At 37.8% G+C, this 22,232-nt stretch overlaps 2 protein-coding genes across 11 annotated transcripts in view; one reads left to right on the top strand and one right to left on the bottom strand.

Annotated features, from left to right (window-relative positions):
* LOC131683134 (uncharacterized) overlaps positions 1-22,232 on the top strand; it is a 1,279,861-nt gene that overhangs the window by 28,818 nt on the left and 1,228,811 nt on the right. Inside the window, exon 2 of one of the 10 annotated variants that reach the window (XM_058964947.1) lies at positions 5,873-5,984. The exons of the other annotated variants lie outside the window; for them this stretch is intronic. The gene's annotated coding sequence lies outside the window, so the exon portion shown is untranslated. The remainder of the gene's footprint in view (positions 1-5,872; positions 5,985-22,232) is intronic. 10 annotated transcript variants of the gene reach the window in all.
* On the bottom strand, positions 3,201-3,799 carry LOC131680331 (probable E3 ubiquitin-protein ligase bre1). Its single transcript, XM_058961046.1, has 3 exons — positions 3,485-3,799; positions 3,328-3,427; positions 3,201-3,271 (listed from the first exon to the last, which is right to left on the bottom strand). The coding sequence occupies exons 1-3, from the start codon at positions 3,797-3,799 to the stop codon at positions 3,201-3,203; spliced, it is 486 nt and encodes a 161-aa protein (XP_058817029.1).

Raw genomic sequence — 22,232 nt, forward strand, 5'->3', positions numbered from 1 at the left:
TGCAAAAAGAATCAACCAATCAGGAGCTGGAACATTCTGACGTAAAATTGGAACAAAACGACCCCCTAATACAATAGGTTTGTTCCAGTACCAGGAGAAACTGGAAGTACTCCGGAGAAAATCGTTCCTGTACTCTCTTCTTCTCTTTTTTCTTCTTCAGGTAGAAAACCGGAGTAAAAAGGAGCAAAGATTTTTTGCTCCTGTTTACTCCGGAGTGACTTCCGTGTACTGGAACAAACCTAACATTTAGTTCCTCTGAGTGCAGAAATCTTGTAATTTTCTAGATTTAGATCCAAAGTCATTCATAAACCAGACACTGATCCGTCGTTTTGACATTCTTGACATTGACTTCACATATGGTACGCGATAGCGTTATTTTTCGTCAGTTACGAGATCAATAGAAATAAAATTTGAAATTAAAATCTTCTCTTCTTCAGGTTTGCTCCTTAACAAAATAATCTCAACTCTTTAAAATGATCATTAAGCGAACTGTTCAGCTATTTGGAGAATATATTCTCGAAGAAACACTACAGATCACATCAGTCGTAGTAAAATTTGTAGAAATAATTTATCGCTTGAAAAATTGTGCCACAGAGAACAGACGTCCATCTTCTGCATTCAACTTGTGTAAAATCTCTAACGGTTTCGAAGGTAGTTTGGATATCTAAACCAGGTGCGCTACTGTCGTCATGTTTTTTTTGTGGCTGAGTGCGACAGAATTGACAACGGTTATTCCTCTACCCAGTCAAACTAGTCCGGAACCGATTCGGACTTCCAGCATGAATTCCAGCTCAAATGCGTCAACCGATAGAGTCGGAATCGGTTGTTTTCTTTGAGCTAGATTCCATGCAGAATCCATCCAGGATTTCGAACCGGTTCCGAAATCGATTTGACGGATAGTTGGGATAGGTTGGTGTGGCGGCGCTAGTGTTTTTATTTAATTCAAATGTTTACACACGTTTTTTTAAATATTTTTGTTCGATCATGGATGTCTGTTCTCTGTGATTGTGCTATGAATGTGATGGTTTGTCAGTAATTTTCCTCAAAAGTATTTTATCACATTATTGGCCTTTGAATAAAGCAAGACCGTTTTTATTCATTTATTTATTTATTGGAGCAGGTAAAACCCTCTTGAGATGAGAAAACATAAGCTCTCTTTCTCAAATGGGCGCAAAACCTCCTCGTCTTTTCGTATCAACAGATATAACATAATCCAAATGATACATAATTACTTATAGCTACATAAGTTACATCCTAAAATAACACATCTTATCTAATATTATAATAACAATAAGCGTTAAGAACTAGGTATATATTAAACTACGGGTCATGTTTTAAAATAACACTGTTTAGACGTCTAAGGGAAACACGGGACAAGTTAAAGTCAAAGGACGTGTAACATTGGTTGAAAATTTTGCACATGCTTGCCATCGGTTCGTTGAACCCATAATTTGTTCTAGCAATGGGTGTAATGAGAAAAGAGTAGGCCCGGAGCGTCCTGCGTCTAATGTTAATGTTGAGTTGGCTAAGGAGGTTGGGACAGTATATTGTCCAAAAGCAAGTCGGTTATAAACATTGCTTTTGAGATGTTGCGCCGATCGCTGATTGTTTCAAGACCAATCAGGTTGCAACGGTGCTCGTAACTCGGGAGATTTATTGGATCTCTTCAAGGCAACTGACGCAGAGCGAAGCGAACAAATTTACGTTGTACTGCCTCAATGCGCTGCACTCCATTGTGGTAAAAAGGCGACCAAACGACTGCCGAATACTCCAGTAACGAGCGAACAACGGCGACATACAACGCCTTCAAGCAATGGATGTTTTTGAATGATTTAGTCATCATTTAGCCGAGCTGTTTGGATGCCTTGGACACGATGCATGATATGTGATCACAGAACGACAGTTTACTATCTAACATGACCCCGAGATCTGTGATGCTGGTCTCTCATTTTAAGTTAGATCCTAGCAGCAAATAATGATATATGATAGGGTTGCGTTTACGAGTGAAAGGTGTAGTAGAGCACCAGGGTTGTTAATACGATACATTTTTCACGATAATTTATCGGCGTTACTCGTTAACGATAATGTATCGTCATCAGAAACTCCGTTAACAATAATGTATCGTCGCCTGCATCGTCATCGTCGATAATTGTATCGTTGTTTTCATCGTCATCGTCGGTTCATCGGTTATCGCGATACATTTTGCGTTACTTTCCCATTTATTGGAGTTGAAGTTAATCCGGTTAACTTTCAATTGTTTAGAAATAAATACCTATTGAAGGACATGTTGTTGGCAGTTGAAAATCAATAGTTTTGGACATTTTCTATGCACAGCGGGGTCCAACGATGCGTCAAAATGAAATAATTTAAACTTTTCGGGAAAGTGTATTATATTGAAGGGAAAGTTGTTGGCAATTGAAAATCAATAATTTTGGACATTTCAATACGCAGAAGGGTCCGACGATGTGTCAAAATTGAATTTTTCAACTTTTCGAGTAAGTTTGTGCACAGAAGAGTCCCAGGTGCACAGTGTTTCCAAGTGGCAAAAAGGTGATTAAAAATTTTATTTTTGCCTTTCTCAATAGAATGTTTTAATCCACCTAGTGGTGTAATTGTGCCTTTCTCATATATCATTTAATAATTTTAATTTATTTTAATAATAATCATTTAATAAAGCTGGTTATGTTCAATATAAATGTGGAAATGACACATTCTTATCATACTTGGCACGTATATACATATGCACGACTGCCACGAACCTGATGAGCAACATGTCAAGGCTGACACACTTCAAAAATACAAATATAATATTCAATCAGCAGACATGAGTTCAATTTTGTCTACATGATAACATGTTTTGGAATGCTGGGTGGTGGGTGGGCTTTTAGTGGGATGGGGAGGGGGACACACTTCCTACAACAAACCACCTCCCTCCCACCCATGCCATGGTGTGGGAGGGAGGTGGTTTGTTGTAGGAAGGAGATAGGGGTGTAAATGGAGGGGTGATACTCCCTGCCGCATACTATACCTTTCATTTGAGACTAGGTTAGTGAAAATTGGTTCAGTCATCACCGAAGAACCGATATGGCTTTAGTTCTAGAATATGCCCCCACATACACACATAAACGCACACAAATATTTTCGAATCTCGCCGAATTGAATCAAATGGAATACGACAGGTTAATTTTTATTTATTAATTTCATTCTTTATTAAGCTCATAATCCATATTTTTACAAACATTTTTATATCGGTTCATGTATCCCAAAATGACTGCAAGAAATAGGGAATATTAATGAAAATCAAATTAAATATAATGTCATACATACGGTGGCCGGGCAACCGCTCTGCCTCAATTGCTCGTCGTACGCTCTTTCCGAGAGCAGTTGTACGACGAGCGAGTCGCTCGAACGTTTCCATACGAGTTTCCTGTGAATTTAGATGACATAAGTATTTTGCCTTAGAGTTAAATATGCACATATTTACCAGGCTAATTCCACGTGCCCGATCTTGGTTCCGTTGGTCACGTTGGTCACGCTGGTTTCGTTGCTTCCGACGATTGTTATTCTGTTGTTGTTGCTGCTGTTTTTGTTGCTGCCGTTGTTGCTGCTGTTGTTGCTGTTGTCGTGGCTGTTGTTTTTGCTGCTGTTGTTGCTGATGTTGTGGCTGTTGTTGTTGCTGCTGATGTTGCGGTTGTTGTTGTTTAATGCTCATTTTCTTCCGCTGCTCTTCGTTCTGCTCCTCGCACAACTCCACTAGATCATCTTCTATGTCCAGCATATCCATCTCTTGCTCACTCATCTTGAATAAATCTACACCAAACCAGAAAGGGAAAGAGAATTTCACTCTGAGATCCGGTTTTAAGAAGAGACTTACCCGTAACCTTCTTAAAGTTGCAAAAATCACCGGTTCGTAGAAAAACACTACCTATCTGGCCGATGCAACGAAACAGTTTGTTTTATTTATTGCTAGGCGACCGTTATCTTTTTCTGCGTCAAAGCAACCTGAAATTTAAATTCCGGCTGAACTGGAACCCCATTAACAATAATAAGGCGTAATGTTACTCGTCAATGACTACACACTCGTTTGACACTAATCATGGTTTAAAACAAACATTACTCAGTAAAATGAGTAGCGCATCAAAATAAATACTTTACTGGTATACTTGCCCAATGTCGAGTAACATTGAATCAAATATTGCTGCTGTTATCGATCGGGGAATAAAAGGTTACCAGATATCGAGAGAATGCTTGCTGAAGGATCAAAACTAGAACCTTGTCGAATGAGAGAATCCGTAGAAAAGAAGTTCACGCCTTATCTGATAACTACAGAAGAGAACTAATCGGTTCGAATTATTCTGAAAAAACTTTAGATTAAATCGTAAGTAACATTGAGAGCCTCTCTTTGTTTATTTTCTCTTTCGATTATTACGACTTTGCGCTAATTTTTCAGTTCATATCGAAAACCGACAGTTTTCACTAGAATATTATACGAAGAGTTTAGTAGTAAATGTCGAAACGAACGAGTAATGAACAAAAGAAAAAGTAATCAAAGAAAATCTCTCATTGGTGAAAGACAACAGAAATGCATCACTCCTCCTTTATTCGGGCTTGCGACCGGCAGTTACATTTCTCAATACTATGCTATTTACTCACTTGATTGCTAAATCATGCATTCCAAATAGTACACTACAGAGAAATATATACTGGCGGAGTTACATGCAAGGATAGGAACACAGGAAATAGGGATAAGTTTGCAAAAGTGTCTAACATAACGACGAAAAATGAAGCGAACGAATATCGTTTAACAAGTTTCGATAGTGTGTTCTCTTGAGAGTTCATGTGTTGCATCCGAACCCACGTTAATCTTGAAATAAACGAGGATCATCAAACACGATATGGCCTGTGTTAGGCCAAAGAGACCAAGCGCCATTTTGAAATACATGGTCTAAAAACGCTTTCGCATCCAAAATAGCATTAGCAAGACCCACATCTATTTATTTTAGGGAACACAAATAGCAAAAGAAAGCAAATAAGTGTTCCTCAACTTAACGTTAATGGTAAGTTATCTAAAAATTCATTTTAACATGCAAAATGCTAGAGAAAAATTATGGCGCTCAGTTCGGTTTGGCTTAACGGAGGCCATATGTATTCATCGAGTTTTTTGGCAACGTCACATGGCCTGGGTTGAGTCAGAATATCAGCTTGACTTACTGGGATACACTCTTTAGAAAACTTTAACACAAGTAAACACAAATACAGTATATTTGAGAAAACTACAACACAAGCATAAGCATGAGTATAAGAGAGATCTATATTTGAGAAAACTACAACATGAATCTATAATCTAAACTACTGATCTTTCTACATACAGTTTCTTTTTTCAACTCATGTGCATGAATATTTTGCTAGCATAAAATCATTGGTTCAGTTGAAGAAATTAGCTAGTACTGATATTCAGCCTCATAAACTACCACCATAACCAATAACGCATCCCCAACCATACATTCAGAAATTGATTCGGAATCCTGATTGATTTCTGAATGAATTCCAGGTCAAAGAAAAATTCGATGCCAACTTTATACAGCTGGAATACATTCAGAAATCATTCGGGATTTCGTGCCAATTTCTTAATGGTTTGACCAGGCACGACAGTGTTTGGTGATATGAATATGGGTGGAAAATGCGTTGGTATGTGCACACTCAGCCACCTCTATTGTAGAAGATTTAAGCTAATATGGAAATTCTTATTCAGCCTCTTCTACTAATTTTTGAAGTCTAAAGCTAGTGTGCATTTTTATATCAACGTATTTTTATTTCATAGATGTCTCAAGGTTTATGAAATCAAAGGTAACGTTTTCTTGTATTCTTTCAGTGCTACGAATATGTAACACTGTAGGAGATGCACAAGAAACGCATGGTTTAATAACATAAATTTTATAAGCTCTGCCAGTCTTTTCGAGAAGATATATGCACCGTTCAATAAGGTATGTGCACACTCAGCCACCTCTATTGTAGAAGATTTAAGCTAATATGAAAATTCTTATTCAGCCTCTTCTACTAATTTAGTAGTCTTTAGCTAGTGAGCCATTTTATTTGAACTTATTTTTTTATGTTTTGTAATGTTTCAGTGTGTAAACAAATTAGCCAAATCATATGTCTCGAGATTGATAAAATCATAGGTAACGTTTTCTTGTATTGGAAGCATAAGATTATAATGAGCATTTCCAGAACCAGCGTTACGAAGATGTAGCACTATAGGAGATGCACAGGAAACACGCGGTTTAATAACATACATTTTATAAGCTATCTCAGTCTTTTCGAGAACATAAATGCATCGTTCAAGTTTCATGCACAGAGCAAATAACGAATCTTGATTACCCCATTGACCATTACCACAACAAAGTTTCAACAACATTACCATACTATCGGTTTCCATAAAACCACTTGAATGCAATGATGAGAAAAATTGTATATTTTCTATGACACTTTTAAATGCTAAAATGCGTAAATCGCCAGAGAAACTCTCATTTCCAGTTAGAGCATACGAGATAGAATTGAACTGGCAATTGCCGTCACCAGTGATTGGGATTTCTCGAAAGTTTGGCAGGATTTGCTCTGAGAATAATGTATCACGTTCAGCATTATATACTTGCAATCGAGCTGTTTTAAAATATTGTGAATTTAAATCTATACAGCGATGGTATGGTTTAAGCAGCTGTTTTATCTCTTCTATGCATGATCCATTCCAAACGTCTAATGTATCAAGATAATCAAATAGCAAATTACTTGCATCTTGGTCAAAATTATGGAAAGTTGATACCGATTCGACTGATTCAGTCGACCACTCGAGAACCTTTGTATGTAAATCTTGGTCAACAATGCTCAAATCACTATCACTGCACTGCACTGACATGCAAGCTATTTTACCAGATAAAATGTCCCTTGAGCAACTACTTACAGAAGCCCTGTGATCATTTTTTGGTATACATCTGAACACAGATGAATTAATATTAATTTTCTCCCTCTCTGGTATTATACAAAATATTGGTTTGTGATCAGAAAAATAGCATTCATATACACCAGCCTTCAGCTCATTGATGTTAGAATATAGAACGTCTAGTCTTGATCCAAGAATAGTTGTAGCTTCAGTTAAACTATCCGTCAATTTCATAGTTTGCATTAAAGATTTGAATTGCATCACGTCATCACTTGTAGTGTCATTAATATTGAAGTTAAAATCGCCCATAATTATAGTTAGCTGTTTCTCGAAGTTATTAATTTTCGTTAGCTGAGCTTTGAAGTCAGAAAAGCTAGCTTTTGGTGATTTATATCCAGTAATGATTGATACTCCATTCAAATCCATGTGTACTAAATCTATATGACTATGATATTTTCCTTTGTTCGGTTTGTAGTATATTACTGGTTCAATGTTTGTCATTTTCAAGTTTGCTTTTCCAAAACACATGACACCTTTTGCGATATTTTTCTTCACATATTCAGGATGACCAAGTGTATCAGAACGATAAATGAGTTCAAATCCAGGAATGATGATTTTTTCATTCGAATATGTACAAGTTTCCGAGAATACTAAAACATCGCACCTCAAATACCACTTATCAGAAATTATATGTTTAATACTTGTACGTAAGGATCGGACATTTAAATAAGATATTACCAATCCATCTACATTTGTCAAGTTGTTGAATGCCAGACTTAATTGTCGTTCCGATCGCAATCTTCGCATTTCCTTTAAACTTGCTTCAATTGTATTGTTACTTTTCATATTTCCGAAAAACCTACCCAATATATATAAGCCGGAAAGCTTCGATACACGACTTAGCGCTACATACACTAACTGACGGGTTAAGTTGCAAGATTTCCGGAAATCGACACAAACGTTAGCATAAGTCTGCCCTTGGCTTTTATGAATTGTTAACGCCTCGCAAGGAACCAGAGAAAATTGATCACGTACCAGTTGGTAATCTCTTTGAAAATGGGTAGTAAGGTTATACTGTTTTCTAATGATCGGCGTCCATGAAGTATTAATTCCAGCATTTATCATAAAGTCGTTATATCGCGCGCGAATTTTTTTTCCAACAAGTTTGGATGAAAAACTTAGGAATGCAATTTTCGGTTTATTCGTTCCTGGATCATGATATACCTCCTCTAGCACACCAGTAGCACCATTAACAAGGCCATCAGATACATCTAGATTTGCTGTAATCATGTATTTAATTCCAAGTTTTAAACGTAGTTTGTATGGATAACCTCCACAATCTTTAGTAGGCTTTCTTTTCCACATTTCTAGCTTAATATTTTTTTGTTGGTTTTTGAGATTTCCAGTTATAATATCGATGGCAACGCACTCAATTTCAATTGAAGATGAGGCTGTAATTCTTTTGTCATTATATTTCTCAACATCTGCATTGGTGTAATATAGTCTTATTGCAGTGTCCGGTACATCGTTTTCTTCGACTTCTCGAGTTCTGATTAAGTCAATATCTTCATCAGTCATTTCTCCACGAGCAAAGTTATTGAGTGCAAGAGCAAAGCTTCTATCATCTTTTTGCCGCATCACTTCTGTAAGCTCGTAAAATTGAAATTCATCCCAAAGTGGTGAGAGTTCCATCCTAATCAAACTATGTTTTGGAACACTAAAAATTGACGAATCTTTAACCGGCGATAACTGAAGAAAATCGCCAACCGTGATTACTGACATTCCTCCAAAACTATCGTTCACCACAGTGATTTGACGTAATCTAGTATCAATCCGACCAAATATTGTACTTCCTACCATAGATATTTCGTCTATTACTATAAGTTTACAATACATTAATTGTTGTCTTAAGTTGTTGGCAATATCCATCGGCAAGTCAGGCATATTAGCACTTTCCTGTAATGGAAGAGCAAAGGCAGAATGCAAAGTGTTGCCTCCAATCAAGAAAGCTGCTTTTCCTGAAAAGGCACATAGTAATACCTTGACAGAATCCAAGCTTTGATCTTTTGTATTTGTATTCATGTATTCCAAGTGGTATGTAACAAGTTGGAATATTGCTGATATTACCATACTTTTACCAACCCCAGCAGACCCAGAAATGAATATTCTTAGAGGTAACTTGCGAGTTGTAAAGCATTTAAATACATGCATAAGTATCTCCAACTGTCGTGAGTTCAATTTACTTATAGTATCGAAAAGGTTAACCACATCTACTTTTGGAGGCGCAGAGTATGTAAAAGGTACATTTTTTTTTTCGGGCGATCTATTCCGCCTTGCACTAGAATATCAATTTCCTGGTCTTTCGGAATTGTTTCAGCTTCGAATTCTTCAGCTTCTTCTTCCTTTAGTAGCATATTATTTACATTAACTGCTAGAATAGCTTTATCAAGTTTATCATCTGTCAAGGCAAATAGTTTAGAACGATTTCTTTCGATTTCTTCAGTATTTTTAACGAATGTTTCATACCAGTTCACTGATTCAATTTCATCATTTTCATTCCGCCAAGGATAGAACAGTAATAATTGTTCCCGGTAATAATTATCAGGGTCTTGCCCAAGTTTATACCGTACATATCGGATTATTCGAGCCTTTGTTCGACGGTGATGATCGAACTGATTTTCCACTTCAATTTCAGCCTCGTCATCTGAAACTAAATTTTTATCCTTTCGTGGTCTATTTGCAGTACGGAAATAGTAAGCGGCATATTCCGCTAGGCATACATTTACTAGTCCTATTCGCTCAGCGTAATGGGTAATGACATCCTTTCCGGCAATTTGAGTTGAATCGGGATCAAGTTGCTGGAGCTCCTTGGTAGATTTTAAAAACACCACTCTGTCATTTTGTCTACCAGTGTTTATAAAAATGGACGCACGACTAAATTCAGTGAGAGGAGTTCCCAAGCAATGATAAACAGCTTCGGATGTTGACATTAAATGGCTATTTAAAAATTTGTTGGCAATACAACGAAAACGTTCTTGCAAACTTTGGTTTCCTTTATCCAATTCTGTTTGCAGATTTTTTAACCCTCTTGACAAGCCAGATTCCGCTTTGGCAACATAATCAACAATATATTGTGCGACTCCATACTCATCTTTAACTATTTGTAAATCAACGTTTGATTCCATTAAATTTAGGATTGTTGTATTGTATGTGTTGATATCTACTTCGCAGCTTCTTCGCTTGTAAAATATTGTTAATCTGCCAATAGAACATCTTACAGCTATTATATATGCCTCTTGTGTCATTTTAAGATCTCTCAAAATATCTTCGAAAGATTTATCAACACGTTCTTTATTTGTATAGAATTGGTCCATTAATTCTCTGATTTTCTTGAGATTTTCCTTAACATTTACAGTTTTCTCTTCTGGGCGCAATGGCTCAAGAATCATTGTTTTCGGCATAACAATTTTTGGAAAATTGAAACGACATAAATTTTTGTTACGCTTGCCTTTACTGCAAGTTGCAGTGTGTTTATGGCGAAGATATTTACAAAATGGATTCTTTTCGTCATATTGGCAACTAATAAATTTATCGGTAAATTCAACAACCTTAGCAAAACTGTCCGGATTGTCTGAATCGAGTTTGGGGGCTCCTTTCACCCACAGAAGGACATGGTCATGAGGCGATCCTCGTTGTTGGAATTCTCGTCTCCGGAAAAAATCTGATACTACATGTCCTTCAAAAATTCCTCCTTCTCTGATTGTTTTCATCAGCTGTTTAATTTTATTGTTGTAATACATAGCAGAGAATATGGGATTATCATTCACCAGCTTAGATTTTGCTTGGTAGGACATATTTATTGCTGATAGCAACGAAATTTTTTCCCCAGAAGTGTATTGAACTAATCCTTGAATTAGCTCTGGCCAGTTGGTCTCAACAGGAGAAAATGTGGCGAAAAATGTGGGAGGTCCTTGTTGTCTTATTAACGCGAAGACAACTTTCTTAATATGTTCCATATAAGCAGGTGTACAGCGTATGTGGTTCATAAATTTTAGTCCATCATTATGTTGTCTCAATTCAGCTATGAAATTTGGGTTTAACGCTTCGACAGCAGTTACTCCCCTCGCGTTCGTTTTTTTTCTCATCGTAGTTTTTATTGAGCTGAATGCTTCATGGAACAGCTTAGTTTTTGCTAAATATAATACGCGTTTGGGGTCCATTTTATTTCCGAAAAATCGAACTTCCCATTTAATAATGTCTGAGATTGTAATATTTTTATCAAGAAGTTTCCGAGGTTGTCCCCCAAAAATCTTGGGAAAGCATAGATATTCTATGTCAGGATTTCTGTATGGTGATACGGGGCACTGGTTTTGCCCTGGGGCCATCACAACCACTGAGTTATTTGCCACAATTTCGTTGAAATCAAATAAGAGACATTCATCATCTCCATCATTCAGTTGTTGGTAAAATTCGTTTTCACTATCCATATCATCATCATACGCAATATTTTCATTTCCATCTTTTAATGAGATTAAGTCATCGATGTTCGCGTCATTTTCATACTCATCCGAAAAATTATTTGCGAATTCTATGCCATATTTTTGGTACAGCTCTGTGCTCCGCAAATAATTTGCCGCATTTTTGAGTACTTCTGGACGAACATATCCGCGGAGATAACTGGAAGAATGTCCTAGATTTCTTTTAAAATCTACGGGAATTGCCATAATATTAACATTGTGAAGATTTCTTGGAAGCGATAAAATCATTTCATTCACATCTACAGGAATGTATACGACGCTGCCTTTCATTCCTACTTGCGGGTTTGAAGCTCGGTGGGACATTAGAATAACTTTCATAAATGGAACAAATGGAGCCAGCAATCTCTCTTCAATATCGTTAAGAATTTTTAAGCATTCAGGTACTAGAGGTAATTTCAATCCATTGCTACTCGCCAGTTTTGGTACTTTCCCATTTTCTATATATCTGATGCATGTATGACAAGCATAATTTTGCATTCGTTCATCATAACTATTCAAAATTCGAGAGTCGATTATCGATTCACTGAATCGGGCTTTGATCTTCAGTTTTAATTTTACCTTTTCACGAGTAATTTTCACAACACCTGCTTCAAAAAAGGCTCCTTCGCAACAACAGCACATGTAATTTGGAACTTGTTGCCTATTTTCAATAAATTTCAACAGTAATCGTGATTGTATATTTGACTTGTCTTCATTCAGATGGTTGTACACGGTATTACGATGAGTAATAATTGCACATCCTCGCTGAACACGTTTGGCCATTCTATCATGATTTCTTTCCGATTCTCTGTACGAATTTTCATCGCGTAAGGTGTGCATTCGTAAGATGTTAGCTTCGTTCTCCTTCTGTGTGTAGTTTTGTTCAGAACGAATGACTTTCATTCGATCTTTATTTGTAATTCTTTCGTTTCGTTTATAACCTTCATCCTCGGCCCTTTTTTTCTGAATCCTCTCATTGTTTTTGATTTTCTCTTGAGTAGCATAATTTTCATCATCCGCTCTTTTTCTTTTTATTCTTCGACCGTTTTTATCGTTTTCCTGTGTTCTATAATCTTCATTCTCTGTTCTCATTTTCTCCATCCTCCGGTTATTTTTGATTTTCTCCTGGGTTACATAACTATCATCCTCCGTTCTTTTCCTTTTCATTCTCCGCTTGTTTTTATCCTTTTCCTGTGTTATATAATCTTCATTACTTTTTCTTTTCTTTTGCATTCTTATAGCATTTTTATCTCTCTCTTGTATTGCATAAATTTCATCCTCGTTTCTTGTTCGTTCCATCCTTCGTGTATTATTGATTTTCTCCTGAGCTTGATAATGTTCTACTTCTCTCATGATTTTCATTCTTTTTATATTTTTCCTTTTTTCCTGCGCTGTATAATCTTCATCTCTAGCTCTCTTTCGTTTAATCCTTTGAGTGTTTTTAACTTTTTCTTGGATTGCATAATTCTTATCTTCAATTCGTTTCATCTGCATCCTTTGTTTGTTCTTTCTTCGCTCCATGGAGAAGGTATCTCTACGACGTAATAGTTGCATTCGCTCAATATTTTTCCTTTTCTCGTTCTCTTTATATGTGGAGTCGCATCGTTTTTCTTTTATATTTTCTTGCTTTTTTTTCTTACGCATTATTTTTTTATTATCAAATCCACATAATACATCTTTTGCAATGTTGTTATGACACTCTGTTGATTCATTTTTATTTTCATTCCTTTTTCTATCATAAGAGCGCCTTGATCCTGTTTTCTTTAACAAGGTCTTCTTTTTAGTTCTTGGCATTTTCGGTAAACAAGCTGGAACAATAAGTTTAGCCGTAACGAATCTTTGTATAAATATAGACTTCAGCAACATTAAAGTCCTCTAGGTAGAGTGTTGACAAGTTGAATTTGACGTATTCAAACGCTTTGGGTATGAGAACTACGAGAGCGATTTATGATTTTAGGTCAGAATTGCGACCAGTATCACTTTCGCCAATTTAGATGTTAGCGGCGAGACGAGTTAGAATATCAGCCAACTAAAACTTTATTAATTTTGAATTTTTCTTAAAGGTTCCATTTAGGTTTTAGAAAAATTGTGCAAATTCTATGGTCGATTGGTCAAACTATATTTCTGTACCCAAGGTTTAATGTTTATATAGGAATTCGTATGGAGAAAGAGACTTTTACAAATTAACAAAATAATTCCTCCACGAATGGTCCATTGCCTACTAAAACTCAATTGATAGATCATTTTTATAGAAAATTTATCAAGGAAGCACCCATCTTACTCGAAGTGAACACTTTTTCATTAAGTTATAGATTTTCAAGTTTTTTTAGCCAGGTTTCGAAGAACACCTTAAGCATCACAATGAATTAACGAGAAATAGAAATACTCGACGCTGGAATCGGCATAAAGTAATACAGACAAAAATACAGACAAAAAATATATCTACGAGCATGTTTATTCATCTTTGTTTTGAATTTTTGATATTTTTGACAGTTAAGATAATAAGTACATACGTGATGTGTGGTTCCGAAGGATTTGTGTTCTATTAGTTACAAAGCTGTATTAGACCAATAATTTTAAAAGTACGAGGATGGTCATCTTGCTTGGGGTCACCGCCTTTGACGACGCACTTCCCCTACTACTAATTACGTGTGCATCAAATATTTAATTAGTGATCACTTACGCTGTCGCACAGAAATACAATTCAACATCCCACAAATTCTGATCCCTAATAGAAGGCGAATGGCTCACAAATAAATATAAATGATGGTCCCTGTAATTCTAAAGACTGACAGAAACTGTAAATATTTAATGTTTTATTATCGTTAGGAAAAAGTGACACAATATCCTCATGTGGATCAAATTGAGCAGCCCTGTTTTCAAAAAAATTGAGCAAATCTTAGGTCACAAGAAATAAATAAAAAAATAATTCACATTTTCCTAACTATTTCAGACATAACAATACTTTACCAAAAAAATACTTTACCAAAAACCTTGTACTAAAAAAATCTACGAAAATGACTCTACGACATGGGCCATTTATCAATTTATTTCATGTGGACGTATACCTCATGTTACGACTGACGAATAATAAAATTTACATGAACAAATTACTCAGAAAGACATTTGATCAAGATATAATGTTGAATCTAAATCAATGATAAATAAGATACTTAGTAAACTAAGTGAAATTAATTTTAAATGTTCAATAAAATATAATGATTATGCGACATGGTCATTTTTCCCCTTCAAGATTGGTCATATTGCCCCACAAGGTAAAATAGCAAGCAAAAAGTCAGTCATTACCTACAATGATTATTTTTGATGGGAATCCACTGGCAGCGGTGGGTAGCCGCTGTAGGCACAGCCATTAACTTACACAATGTGGCAAACCCGCCACGACTGTAAGTGCAGTGACAATAGTCTAATAAAAATCTATTCCGACATTCGAAAGGCAAACAGAGATGAACAGCAGCAATCATCATTGATTGATGCTAATCGTCGACAGGTTTGTGACAGTGGTGATCTTGCGTGGCTTTTCTTCTCGGTTGTCACGGTAAAGATGCTGGAGAACTCGAGTGATTTGTAGTTACCTACCTAAGCTCGACCCTCACCAGTAGCAGACAAAAGTTAAGCCCGCAAGATATTAAGCCTGTTCTAATGACCCTGCCACTTCTAGTTTTCCGATCTGTATACTTCACATCCTTGCTCTCATCTGAGTACTATGGCTCTAATTTTCATAACTTTACCTACCCAGTAATCTCTAGCTAATTGAATGTCGTTAAAATGTAAAAAAGAAAATGTGACTAACATAGTCAAAATAAAAAAGGAAAAAAAATATTTTCAAAGATTTTGAAATTTCTTCAGCACGTTGGACAACTACATGTGAAGAATACAGAGACCAATAGAGAGAAATTTGAGATTATTTGTACGTTTTGCTACAGATAGTGATCTAGACCTTAGGGTACGCATATTGTCCCACTTTTCCCAATTGTATTTTATCCCATTTTGCGCAAAAAATCAGTAAAAAGCACAAAAATTTCGTCTTTTTAAGGGAACATTACTTTTGCAGGTGATTAAGTATAACTTACTTACCAAAAGCGATTTCTTATTAGATACTTACAACGAATGATTTATCAAAACCAAACTACACTTTTGAACACCACACTCAACTGGAAGTAGAAATAAAATAATTTAAAGTGCGTTTCGAACAATGAAATTAGATAGATCCCGATTTATGTTTCGGTATTGTTGGATAAATCCATCTAATTTGTTTAGTTTTAACAACCCAAATAAAAAGAAATCTTACCTGGTCAAAGCACGAATATACAAAAATTAGCTTCCAACATCAGCGTCACGTTGTTACTGTGACGTTTTTTAGAAACGATTATTTTCCTTTGCTAAATGAAATTGGTAGAAAAGTAGTTATAGCAAAAGGCGATTTGACTCACTCGATCTCCTATATTATTATAATTTTACTTACCCGATCAACACCTAGTTAGCTATATTCGTACGGGTTTTCCGTCAACACTCGCTTTAAAAACATACAGTTTGCAGAAACAAGCAGTACACAAACCTCCTCGAACAATTTTTATCTTTTGATGAAAAGACTTCTGTTGTACTCCCAGAGTGCTTAGATGCTTTAAATTTGATGTTTTATCTCATCATACAAATATTAATGAGGTAGACTTATATCAAGACAACTCGTAATCTGCTTTGGAGTCAGGCTAATCTAGCGGCTAATTAGCCCATTTTAATAATTTAGACATCATGGTGTTACCAGTTTATATGAGAACTTGCTGTGTAACCGCACTCTCCAATCCGTAACACTGGAACTGAAAGTCGGATGAACTAAAAATTCAATAGCAGCTTATGGGAGCGCTATACCTTTCATTTCAAACTAAGTTTGTGTAAATTGGTTCAGCTATTTCTGAGAAAGTTGTGTAAGTTTAAATGACACACATACACTTTCGGTAGCGGGGTCAATGAAGAGAATGCGAGTGTAAGGGTGGTCCGAGGGTGGTGATGAAGGGGTGAGGTGCAATTGTAAGGAGGAGAGGGGCGAACGATGCAACACCCATCTGCATATCATACCATCCATTTACATACATACATACATACATACATACACACATACACACATACATACACATAGATATTTTGCGATCTCGGCGAACTGAGTCGAATGTTATATGAGACTCGGCCCTCCGGGCCTCGGTTAGAAAGTCGGTTTTTGGAGCAATTGCGTAACCTTTCTATATGAGAAAGGCAAAAGAATAGTATTTAATTAGCTTAATCAGCATGAGTTCAATGTTATCTTCATGTGATTATATTTTGAAATGTTGGTGGAATGGGTTTAAAAGTGGAGGGAATGGGGGGTTAGTAGAGTGGGAGTGGAGGATGCGTCAGAAATCCTTCATCTTATTTCGGTATACGGGGTGGATGAAGGAAATGCGGGCGTGAAGGTGGTCCAAGGGGAGGGGAATGATGAAGGAGGGAGATATAAGGGCAAGGCAGGGGGGAGGGGCTCTGATGCAATACTCAGCTGCATATTTTGCCTTCCATTTGAGACTTGGTTTGAGAAAATCGGTTCAGTCATCAGCGAAGAACCGATGAGACTTTATTTGTGGAATATGCCCGGAATTCCGGACTTCCGGAATCGTCGATAGTGGATAATATATTCAAAGAATGTTTGATTGGCAATCAGTGACCTAGATCTGCGATTAGAAGTAATTTGGTGACAATTTCAATAGTTTTTAGCCTCTGAGGTATTACGATTGTACCGATTTACATGGGAAATTCCAGTGCATCCTTACTAACACCCCTGTAACTCCGGAAGCAAGAGTCAGAACAGAATGAAATTCAGCAGCAGTCAACGGTATTACTGTATCTTTCATTTGAAATCAAGTTTGTAAAAATCGGTAGAGAATTCGTTGGGGAATGGGTGTGATATTAGCTTAGGAACTTGGCGGGTTCCCCGGGGGCGTCATGAACTGTCATAGGTAGCCAATGTGGTCAAAGCTGCTTTGATTGATCATTAGTTATCCAGACCCTCAAACTAGAGTAATGTTACATCAATTTTAATATGTTTTACATCATTTGAACATCATGGTGATACCAGTTCATATGGGAATTTGCTGTGTGACCGCACTCTTCAACCCGTAACTCCGGAACCGGAAGTCGGATCAACTAAAAATTCAATAGCAGCTTATGGGAACGTTATACCTTTCATATGAAACTAAGTTTGCGAAAATCGGTTCAGCCATCTCTGAGAAAATTGTGTGAGTTTAAATGACACACACACACATACACACACACACACACATACATACACACACACAGACATTTGCCGATCTCGACGAACTGAATCGAATGGTGTATGACACTCGGCCCTCCGGGCCTCCGTTAAAAAGTCGATTTTGACAGTGATTGCATAGCCTTTCTTTATATGAGAAAGGCAAAAAGGTGATTAAAAATTTTATTTTTGCCTTTCTCAATAGAAAGGTATTGCAATTGCTCTGAAAACCGACTTTTTAACGGAGGCCCGGAGGGCCGAGGGACATATACCATTCGATTCAGTTCGTCGAGTTCGGCAAATGTCTGTGTGTGTATGTATGTGTGTGTGTATGTATGTGTGTGTGTATGTGCGTCTGTGTGTGTGTACGCGAACACAATCTCACTCACTTTTCTCAGAGATGGATGAACCGATTTTTACAAACTTAGTCCCAAATGAAAGGTGCAACGTTCCCATAGGCTGCTATTGAATTTCTAATGGATCCGACTTCCGGTTCCGGAATTACAGGGTGATGAGTACGATCACGCAGAAAATGTCGATTTTAAGAAATTCTGCAATGAATGTATAATGGTGAAAATTTTTCCAAAATGTGACCACAACTGCTTCGATTTGTAGTACTAGGTCATTAACAGCCATTCAAAGTCTCTTTGGTCACATTGGCCACCATCATCGGTTCCGGAAGCCCCGGCGGAAGTATTCAAATTCAGAGTAACAGTCACATCGGTTTCTCGGAGATGGCTAGACCGATTCGACTAAACTTGACCTCAAATGAAAGATGTTGCGTCCCCGTAAATGGCTATTAAATTTTATCCCCAACCGACTTCCGGTTCCGGAGTTACGGGTTGTGGCGTTCGATCACATAGCAAATTGTGATTCAAACCGATAACCCGATGGAAGCAAAAAAGGTAAAAATTTCGCTAAAATGTCTCTCAAATAACTTAACTTTGCAGTTCTAGGTCACCGACGGCCAAACAAACTTTCGTTGACTACATTGACCACCATAGACGGTTCCGGAAGTGCCCGGGAAAAGCGGCCATCTTTCATAACTAGCAAACTCATATCAGTTTCTCGAAAATGGTTGGGCCGATTTTCACAAACTTAGTCCCAAATGATAGCTATATTATCCCCACAGATGTCTGTAAAATTTCGCACGGATCGCTTGTATGGTTCCGGAAATATAGACTGAACGGTCCGGTCACACATGAAATTACCATATAAGCCGGAACTCAAAATTTTTTTTCAAAGGGACCCCATGAAATTTCAGAAATCGAATTCGTATTTTTGATGCCAAACATCTTTAAAATGCATGAAACGTCGAGATTTAATGTTATCTCGAAATTTTTTTTTTTATAAAAATCGACTTTTTGGGACTTTGCCGATTTCGCACCTTTTTTCAGTTCAATATTACCGTGGCTGTTTTTTCTTTTTCAAAATTTTAGAACTCGAATAATGATTTATTTTCCTGTATATAGTTGTCATGTGATGTATGATAATAAAATATAATATATGCATTTAAAAGTTTTTAATGAGTATAAACAACGCACACATTCTAGTGATTCATGATTGAGAAAGGCACAATTGCACCGCTAGGTGGATTAAAATAGGTTTTTTTTATCTTAAATACGTTTATTTAGGCCCAAATGCTTTAGCTTAACGAGGCCGATAATTCATTTTTTTAAATTACATGTCACATGTTAGTGGGGGAAGGGAAAGCCGTATTTGGGGGCGGCTTGCTCCCCTCTTATGTAAGTAAAGAAAAAAGGTAGGAAGTGGGATACATATTGTGTAATTGACATCGTCGTTTGCTGATTGATCATTGTGGCGGATATGCACACTTTGTTGTAGTGTTGTAGTTTCCAGCCTGTAATCGCAGGGGCGAGGGGAAGGTCGATATTTCGGATAATTATTGGCACTCTATATCATCTGCATGTGAGGTATGTCATGATGTTCTGGATAGACGGTTATGAAGAAGGGTATGCACCGAAGACTCATGAAGCAATGCCATATTGTAGATACAGGGATAAGTTGGTGAGATTCTACTGTGAATGAGAGAGGGGAAAATGTATTAAACTTGGACATCAATAGTTTTCAAAAAGATATAGATAAGAAAAATATAGGGGTGGTCACGGCTTGCTAGGACGTCCCGGACTGGCACATAGGGTGATCTACCTCGGGCCCGAAGGGAATCTATTAGTTGGGACCTGGCAACACAGTACTCTGCGCACAGCCAAACAACATGCTCGATGTCGTGATGGCCGTTCTCACAAACACAATGATTACTTTCAGCAAGCCCTATACGACGGAGATGCGCGTCAAACGAGTAATGGTTGGACATGATCCTTGACATCGTACGAATAAAGTCCCGGTTCACATCCAACCCCTTAAACCAAGCATTCGTTGATACCTTCGGGATAATGGAATGTAGCCACCGTCCCAGATGCCCATTGCTCCATGAGGTTTGCCAACTATCGAGCGTCCTCTGACGAGAGATACTGAAAAATTCGTTGAAGCAAATTGGTCTTTCGTAAGTGTCGGCTTCTAATGCGCCCACCTTGGCTAAAGAGTCCGCCTTCTCATTGCCCGCAATAGAACAATGTGACGGGACCCAAACCAAGGTAATCTGGTAAGATTTTTCAGATAAAGCACTCAGATATTCCCGTATTTTCCCCAGGAAATACGGTGAGTGCTTTCCAGGCTTCGCCGCACGGATGGCCTCAATGGAGCTGAGACTATCCGAAACGATGAAGTAATGGTCTGAGGGCAGGGTGTCAATGATCCCGAGAGTATACTGAATGGCAGCTAATTCTGCGACGTAAATTGAAGCAGGATCATTGAGCTTGAATGAGGCAGCAAGATTTTCGTTGAAGATACCGAAGCCTGTGGACCCGTCGAGAATTGATCCGTCAGTGTAGAACATTTTGGCGCAGTCGACTTGATGGTATTTGTTATAGAAAATATTTGGGACCACTTGTGGGCGAATATGATACGGAATTCCACAAATCTCTTCCTTCATGGATGTATCGAAAAATACAGTTGGATCAGAAGTATCTAAGAGATGAGCACGGTTGACGTTATACGTAGATGAATTGATGTCCTGTGCCATGTAATCGAAGTACAAGGACATGAATCGGGTCTGAGAATTAAGCTCGACAAGCCTTTCGCAATTTGCAATCACCAATGGGTTCAGAATATCGCATCGAATGAGCAATCGATATGAGAGGTCCCAGAATCGATTTTTCAGTGGAAGAACGCCCGCCAGCACTTCGAGTCTCATCGTATGGGTCGAGTGCATGCAACCCAAGGCAATACGCAAGCAACGATACTGGATTCGCTCCAGTTTGATGAAGTGTATGTTCGCAGCGGAGCGAAAGCAGAAACATCCGTACTCCAACAGTGATAATATCGTTGTTTGGTACAGCCTGATCAAGTCTCCTGGATGGGCACCCCACCATGTTCCAGTTATTGTACGGAAAAAGTTGATCCTTTGTTGGCACTTCTGTTTCAGATACCTAATGTGACATCCCCAGGTACCTTTAGAGTCGAACCATACCCCGAGATATTTGAATGTTGAAACCCGAGCAATAGTTTGATCCATTAATTGAAGCTGTAGTTGCGCTGGTTCACGCTTTCTAGAAAATACGACTAGCTCAGTTTTCTCCGTGGAGAACTCGATACCCAGCTGGAGAGCTCAAGCAGACAAATTGTCCAAGGTATCTTGCAATGGTCCTTGCAAGTCGACGGCTTTAGGACCTGTAATAGAGACCACACCGTCATCTGCAAGCTGCCTTAGCGTGCAGGAATTGACAAGACATTCGTCAATGTCATTTACGTAAAAATTGTAGAGGAGAGGGCTTAGACATGAGCCCTGGGGAAGGCCCATGTAGCTAAATCGTGATGTCGATAAATCGCCATGCGAGAAATGCATGTTTTTCAGACAACAGGTTTAGCAAAAAGTTATTTAACATTGGCGAAAGACCATGCTGGTGCAACTTCTCATAAAGAATGTTGATCGAAACTGAATCGAAAGCCCCCTTAATATCCAAGAATACTGATGCCATCTGCTCTTTGTTAGCATATGCCATTTGAATTTCTGTTGAGAGCAACGCAAGGCAATCGTTCGTCCCTTTGCCTTTGGGGAAGCCAAATTGTGTATCTGACAGTAAGCCATTTGTTTCGACCCAATTATCGAGGCGAAACAAGAACATTTTTTCGAATAACTTCCGGATACAAGACAGCATTGCAATCGGACGATACGAATTGTGGTCGGAGGCTGGTTTTCCTGGTTTTTGGATGGCGATGACCCTCACCTGTCTCCAGTCATGTGGGACAATGTTACCCTCAAGAAACTTATTAAATAAATTCAACAAGCGTCTTTTGGCAGAGTCTGGCAGATTCTTCAACAAGTTGAATTTGATTCTATCTGGCCCCGGGGCTTTATTGTTACATGATAAGAGAGCAAGTGAGAACTCCACCATCGTAAACG

Source organism: Topomyia yanbarensis, chromosome 2 (genome assembly GCF_030247195.1).
Source record: "Topomyia yanbarensis strain Yona2022 chromosome 2, ASM3024719v1, whole genome shotgun sequence".
Lineage (NCBI taxonomy): Eukaryota > Metazoa > Arthropoda > Insecta > Diptera > Culicidae > Topomyia > Topomyia yanbarensis.

Excerpts from the sequence above, each read along its gene's own strand:
- LOC131680331 (XM_058961046.1), bottom strand. The coding sequence starts at position 3,799 with ATGAGTGAGCAAGAGATGGATATGCTGGACATAGAAGATGATCTAGTG. Across the intron at positions 3,428-3,484 it reads GGGCACGTGGAATTAGCCTG|GAAACTCGTATGGAAACGTT; the intron begins GTAAATATGTGC and ends CTAAATTCACAG. Across the intron at positions 3,272-3,327 it reads AGAGCGGTTGCCCGGCCACC|TCATTTTGGGATACATGAAC; the intron begins GTATGTATGACA and ends TATTTCTTGCAG.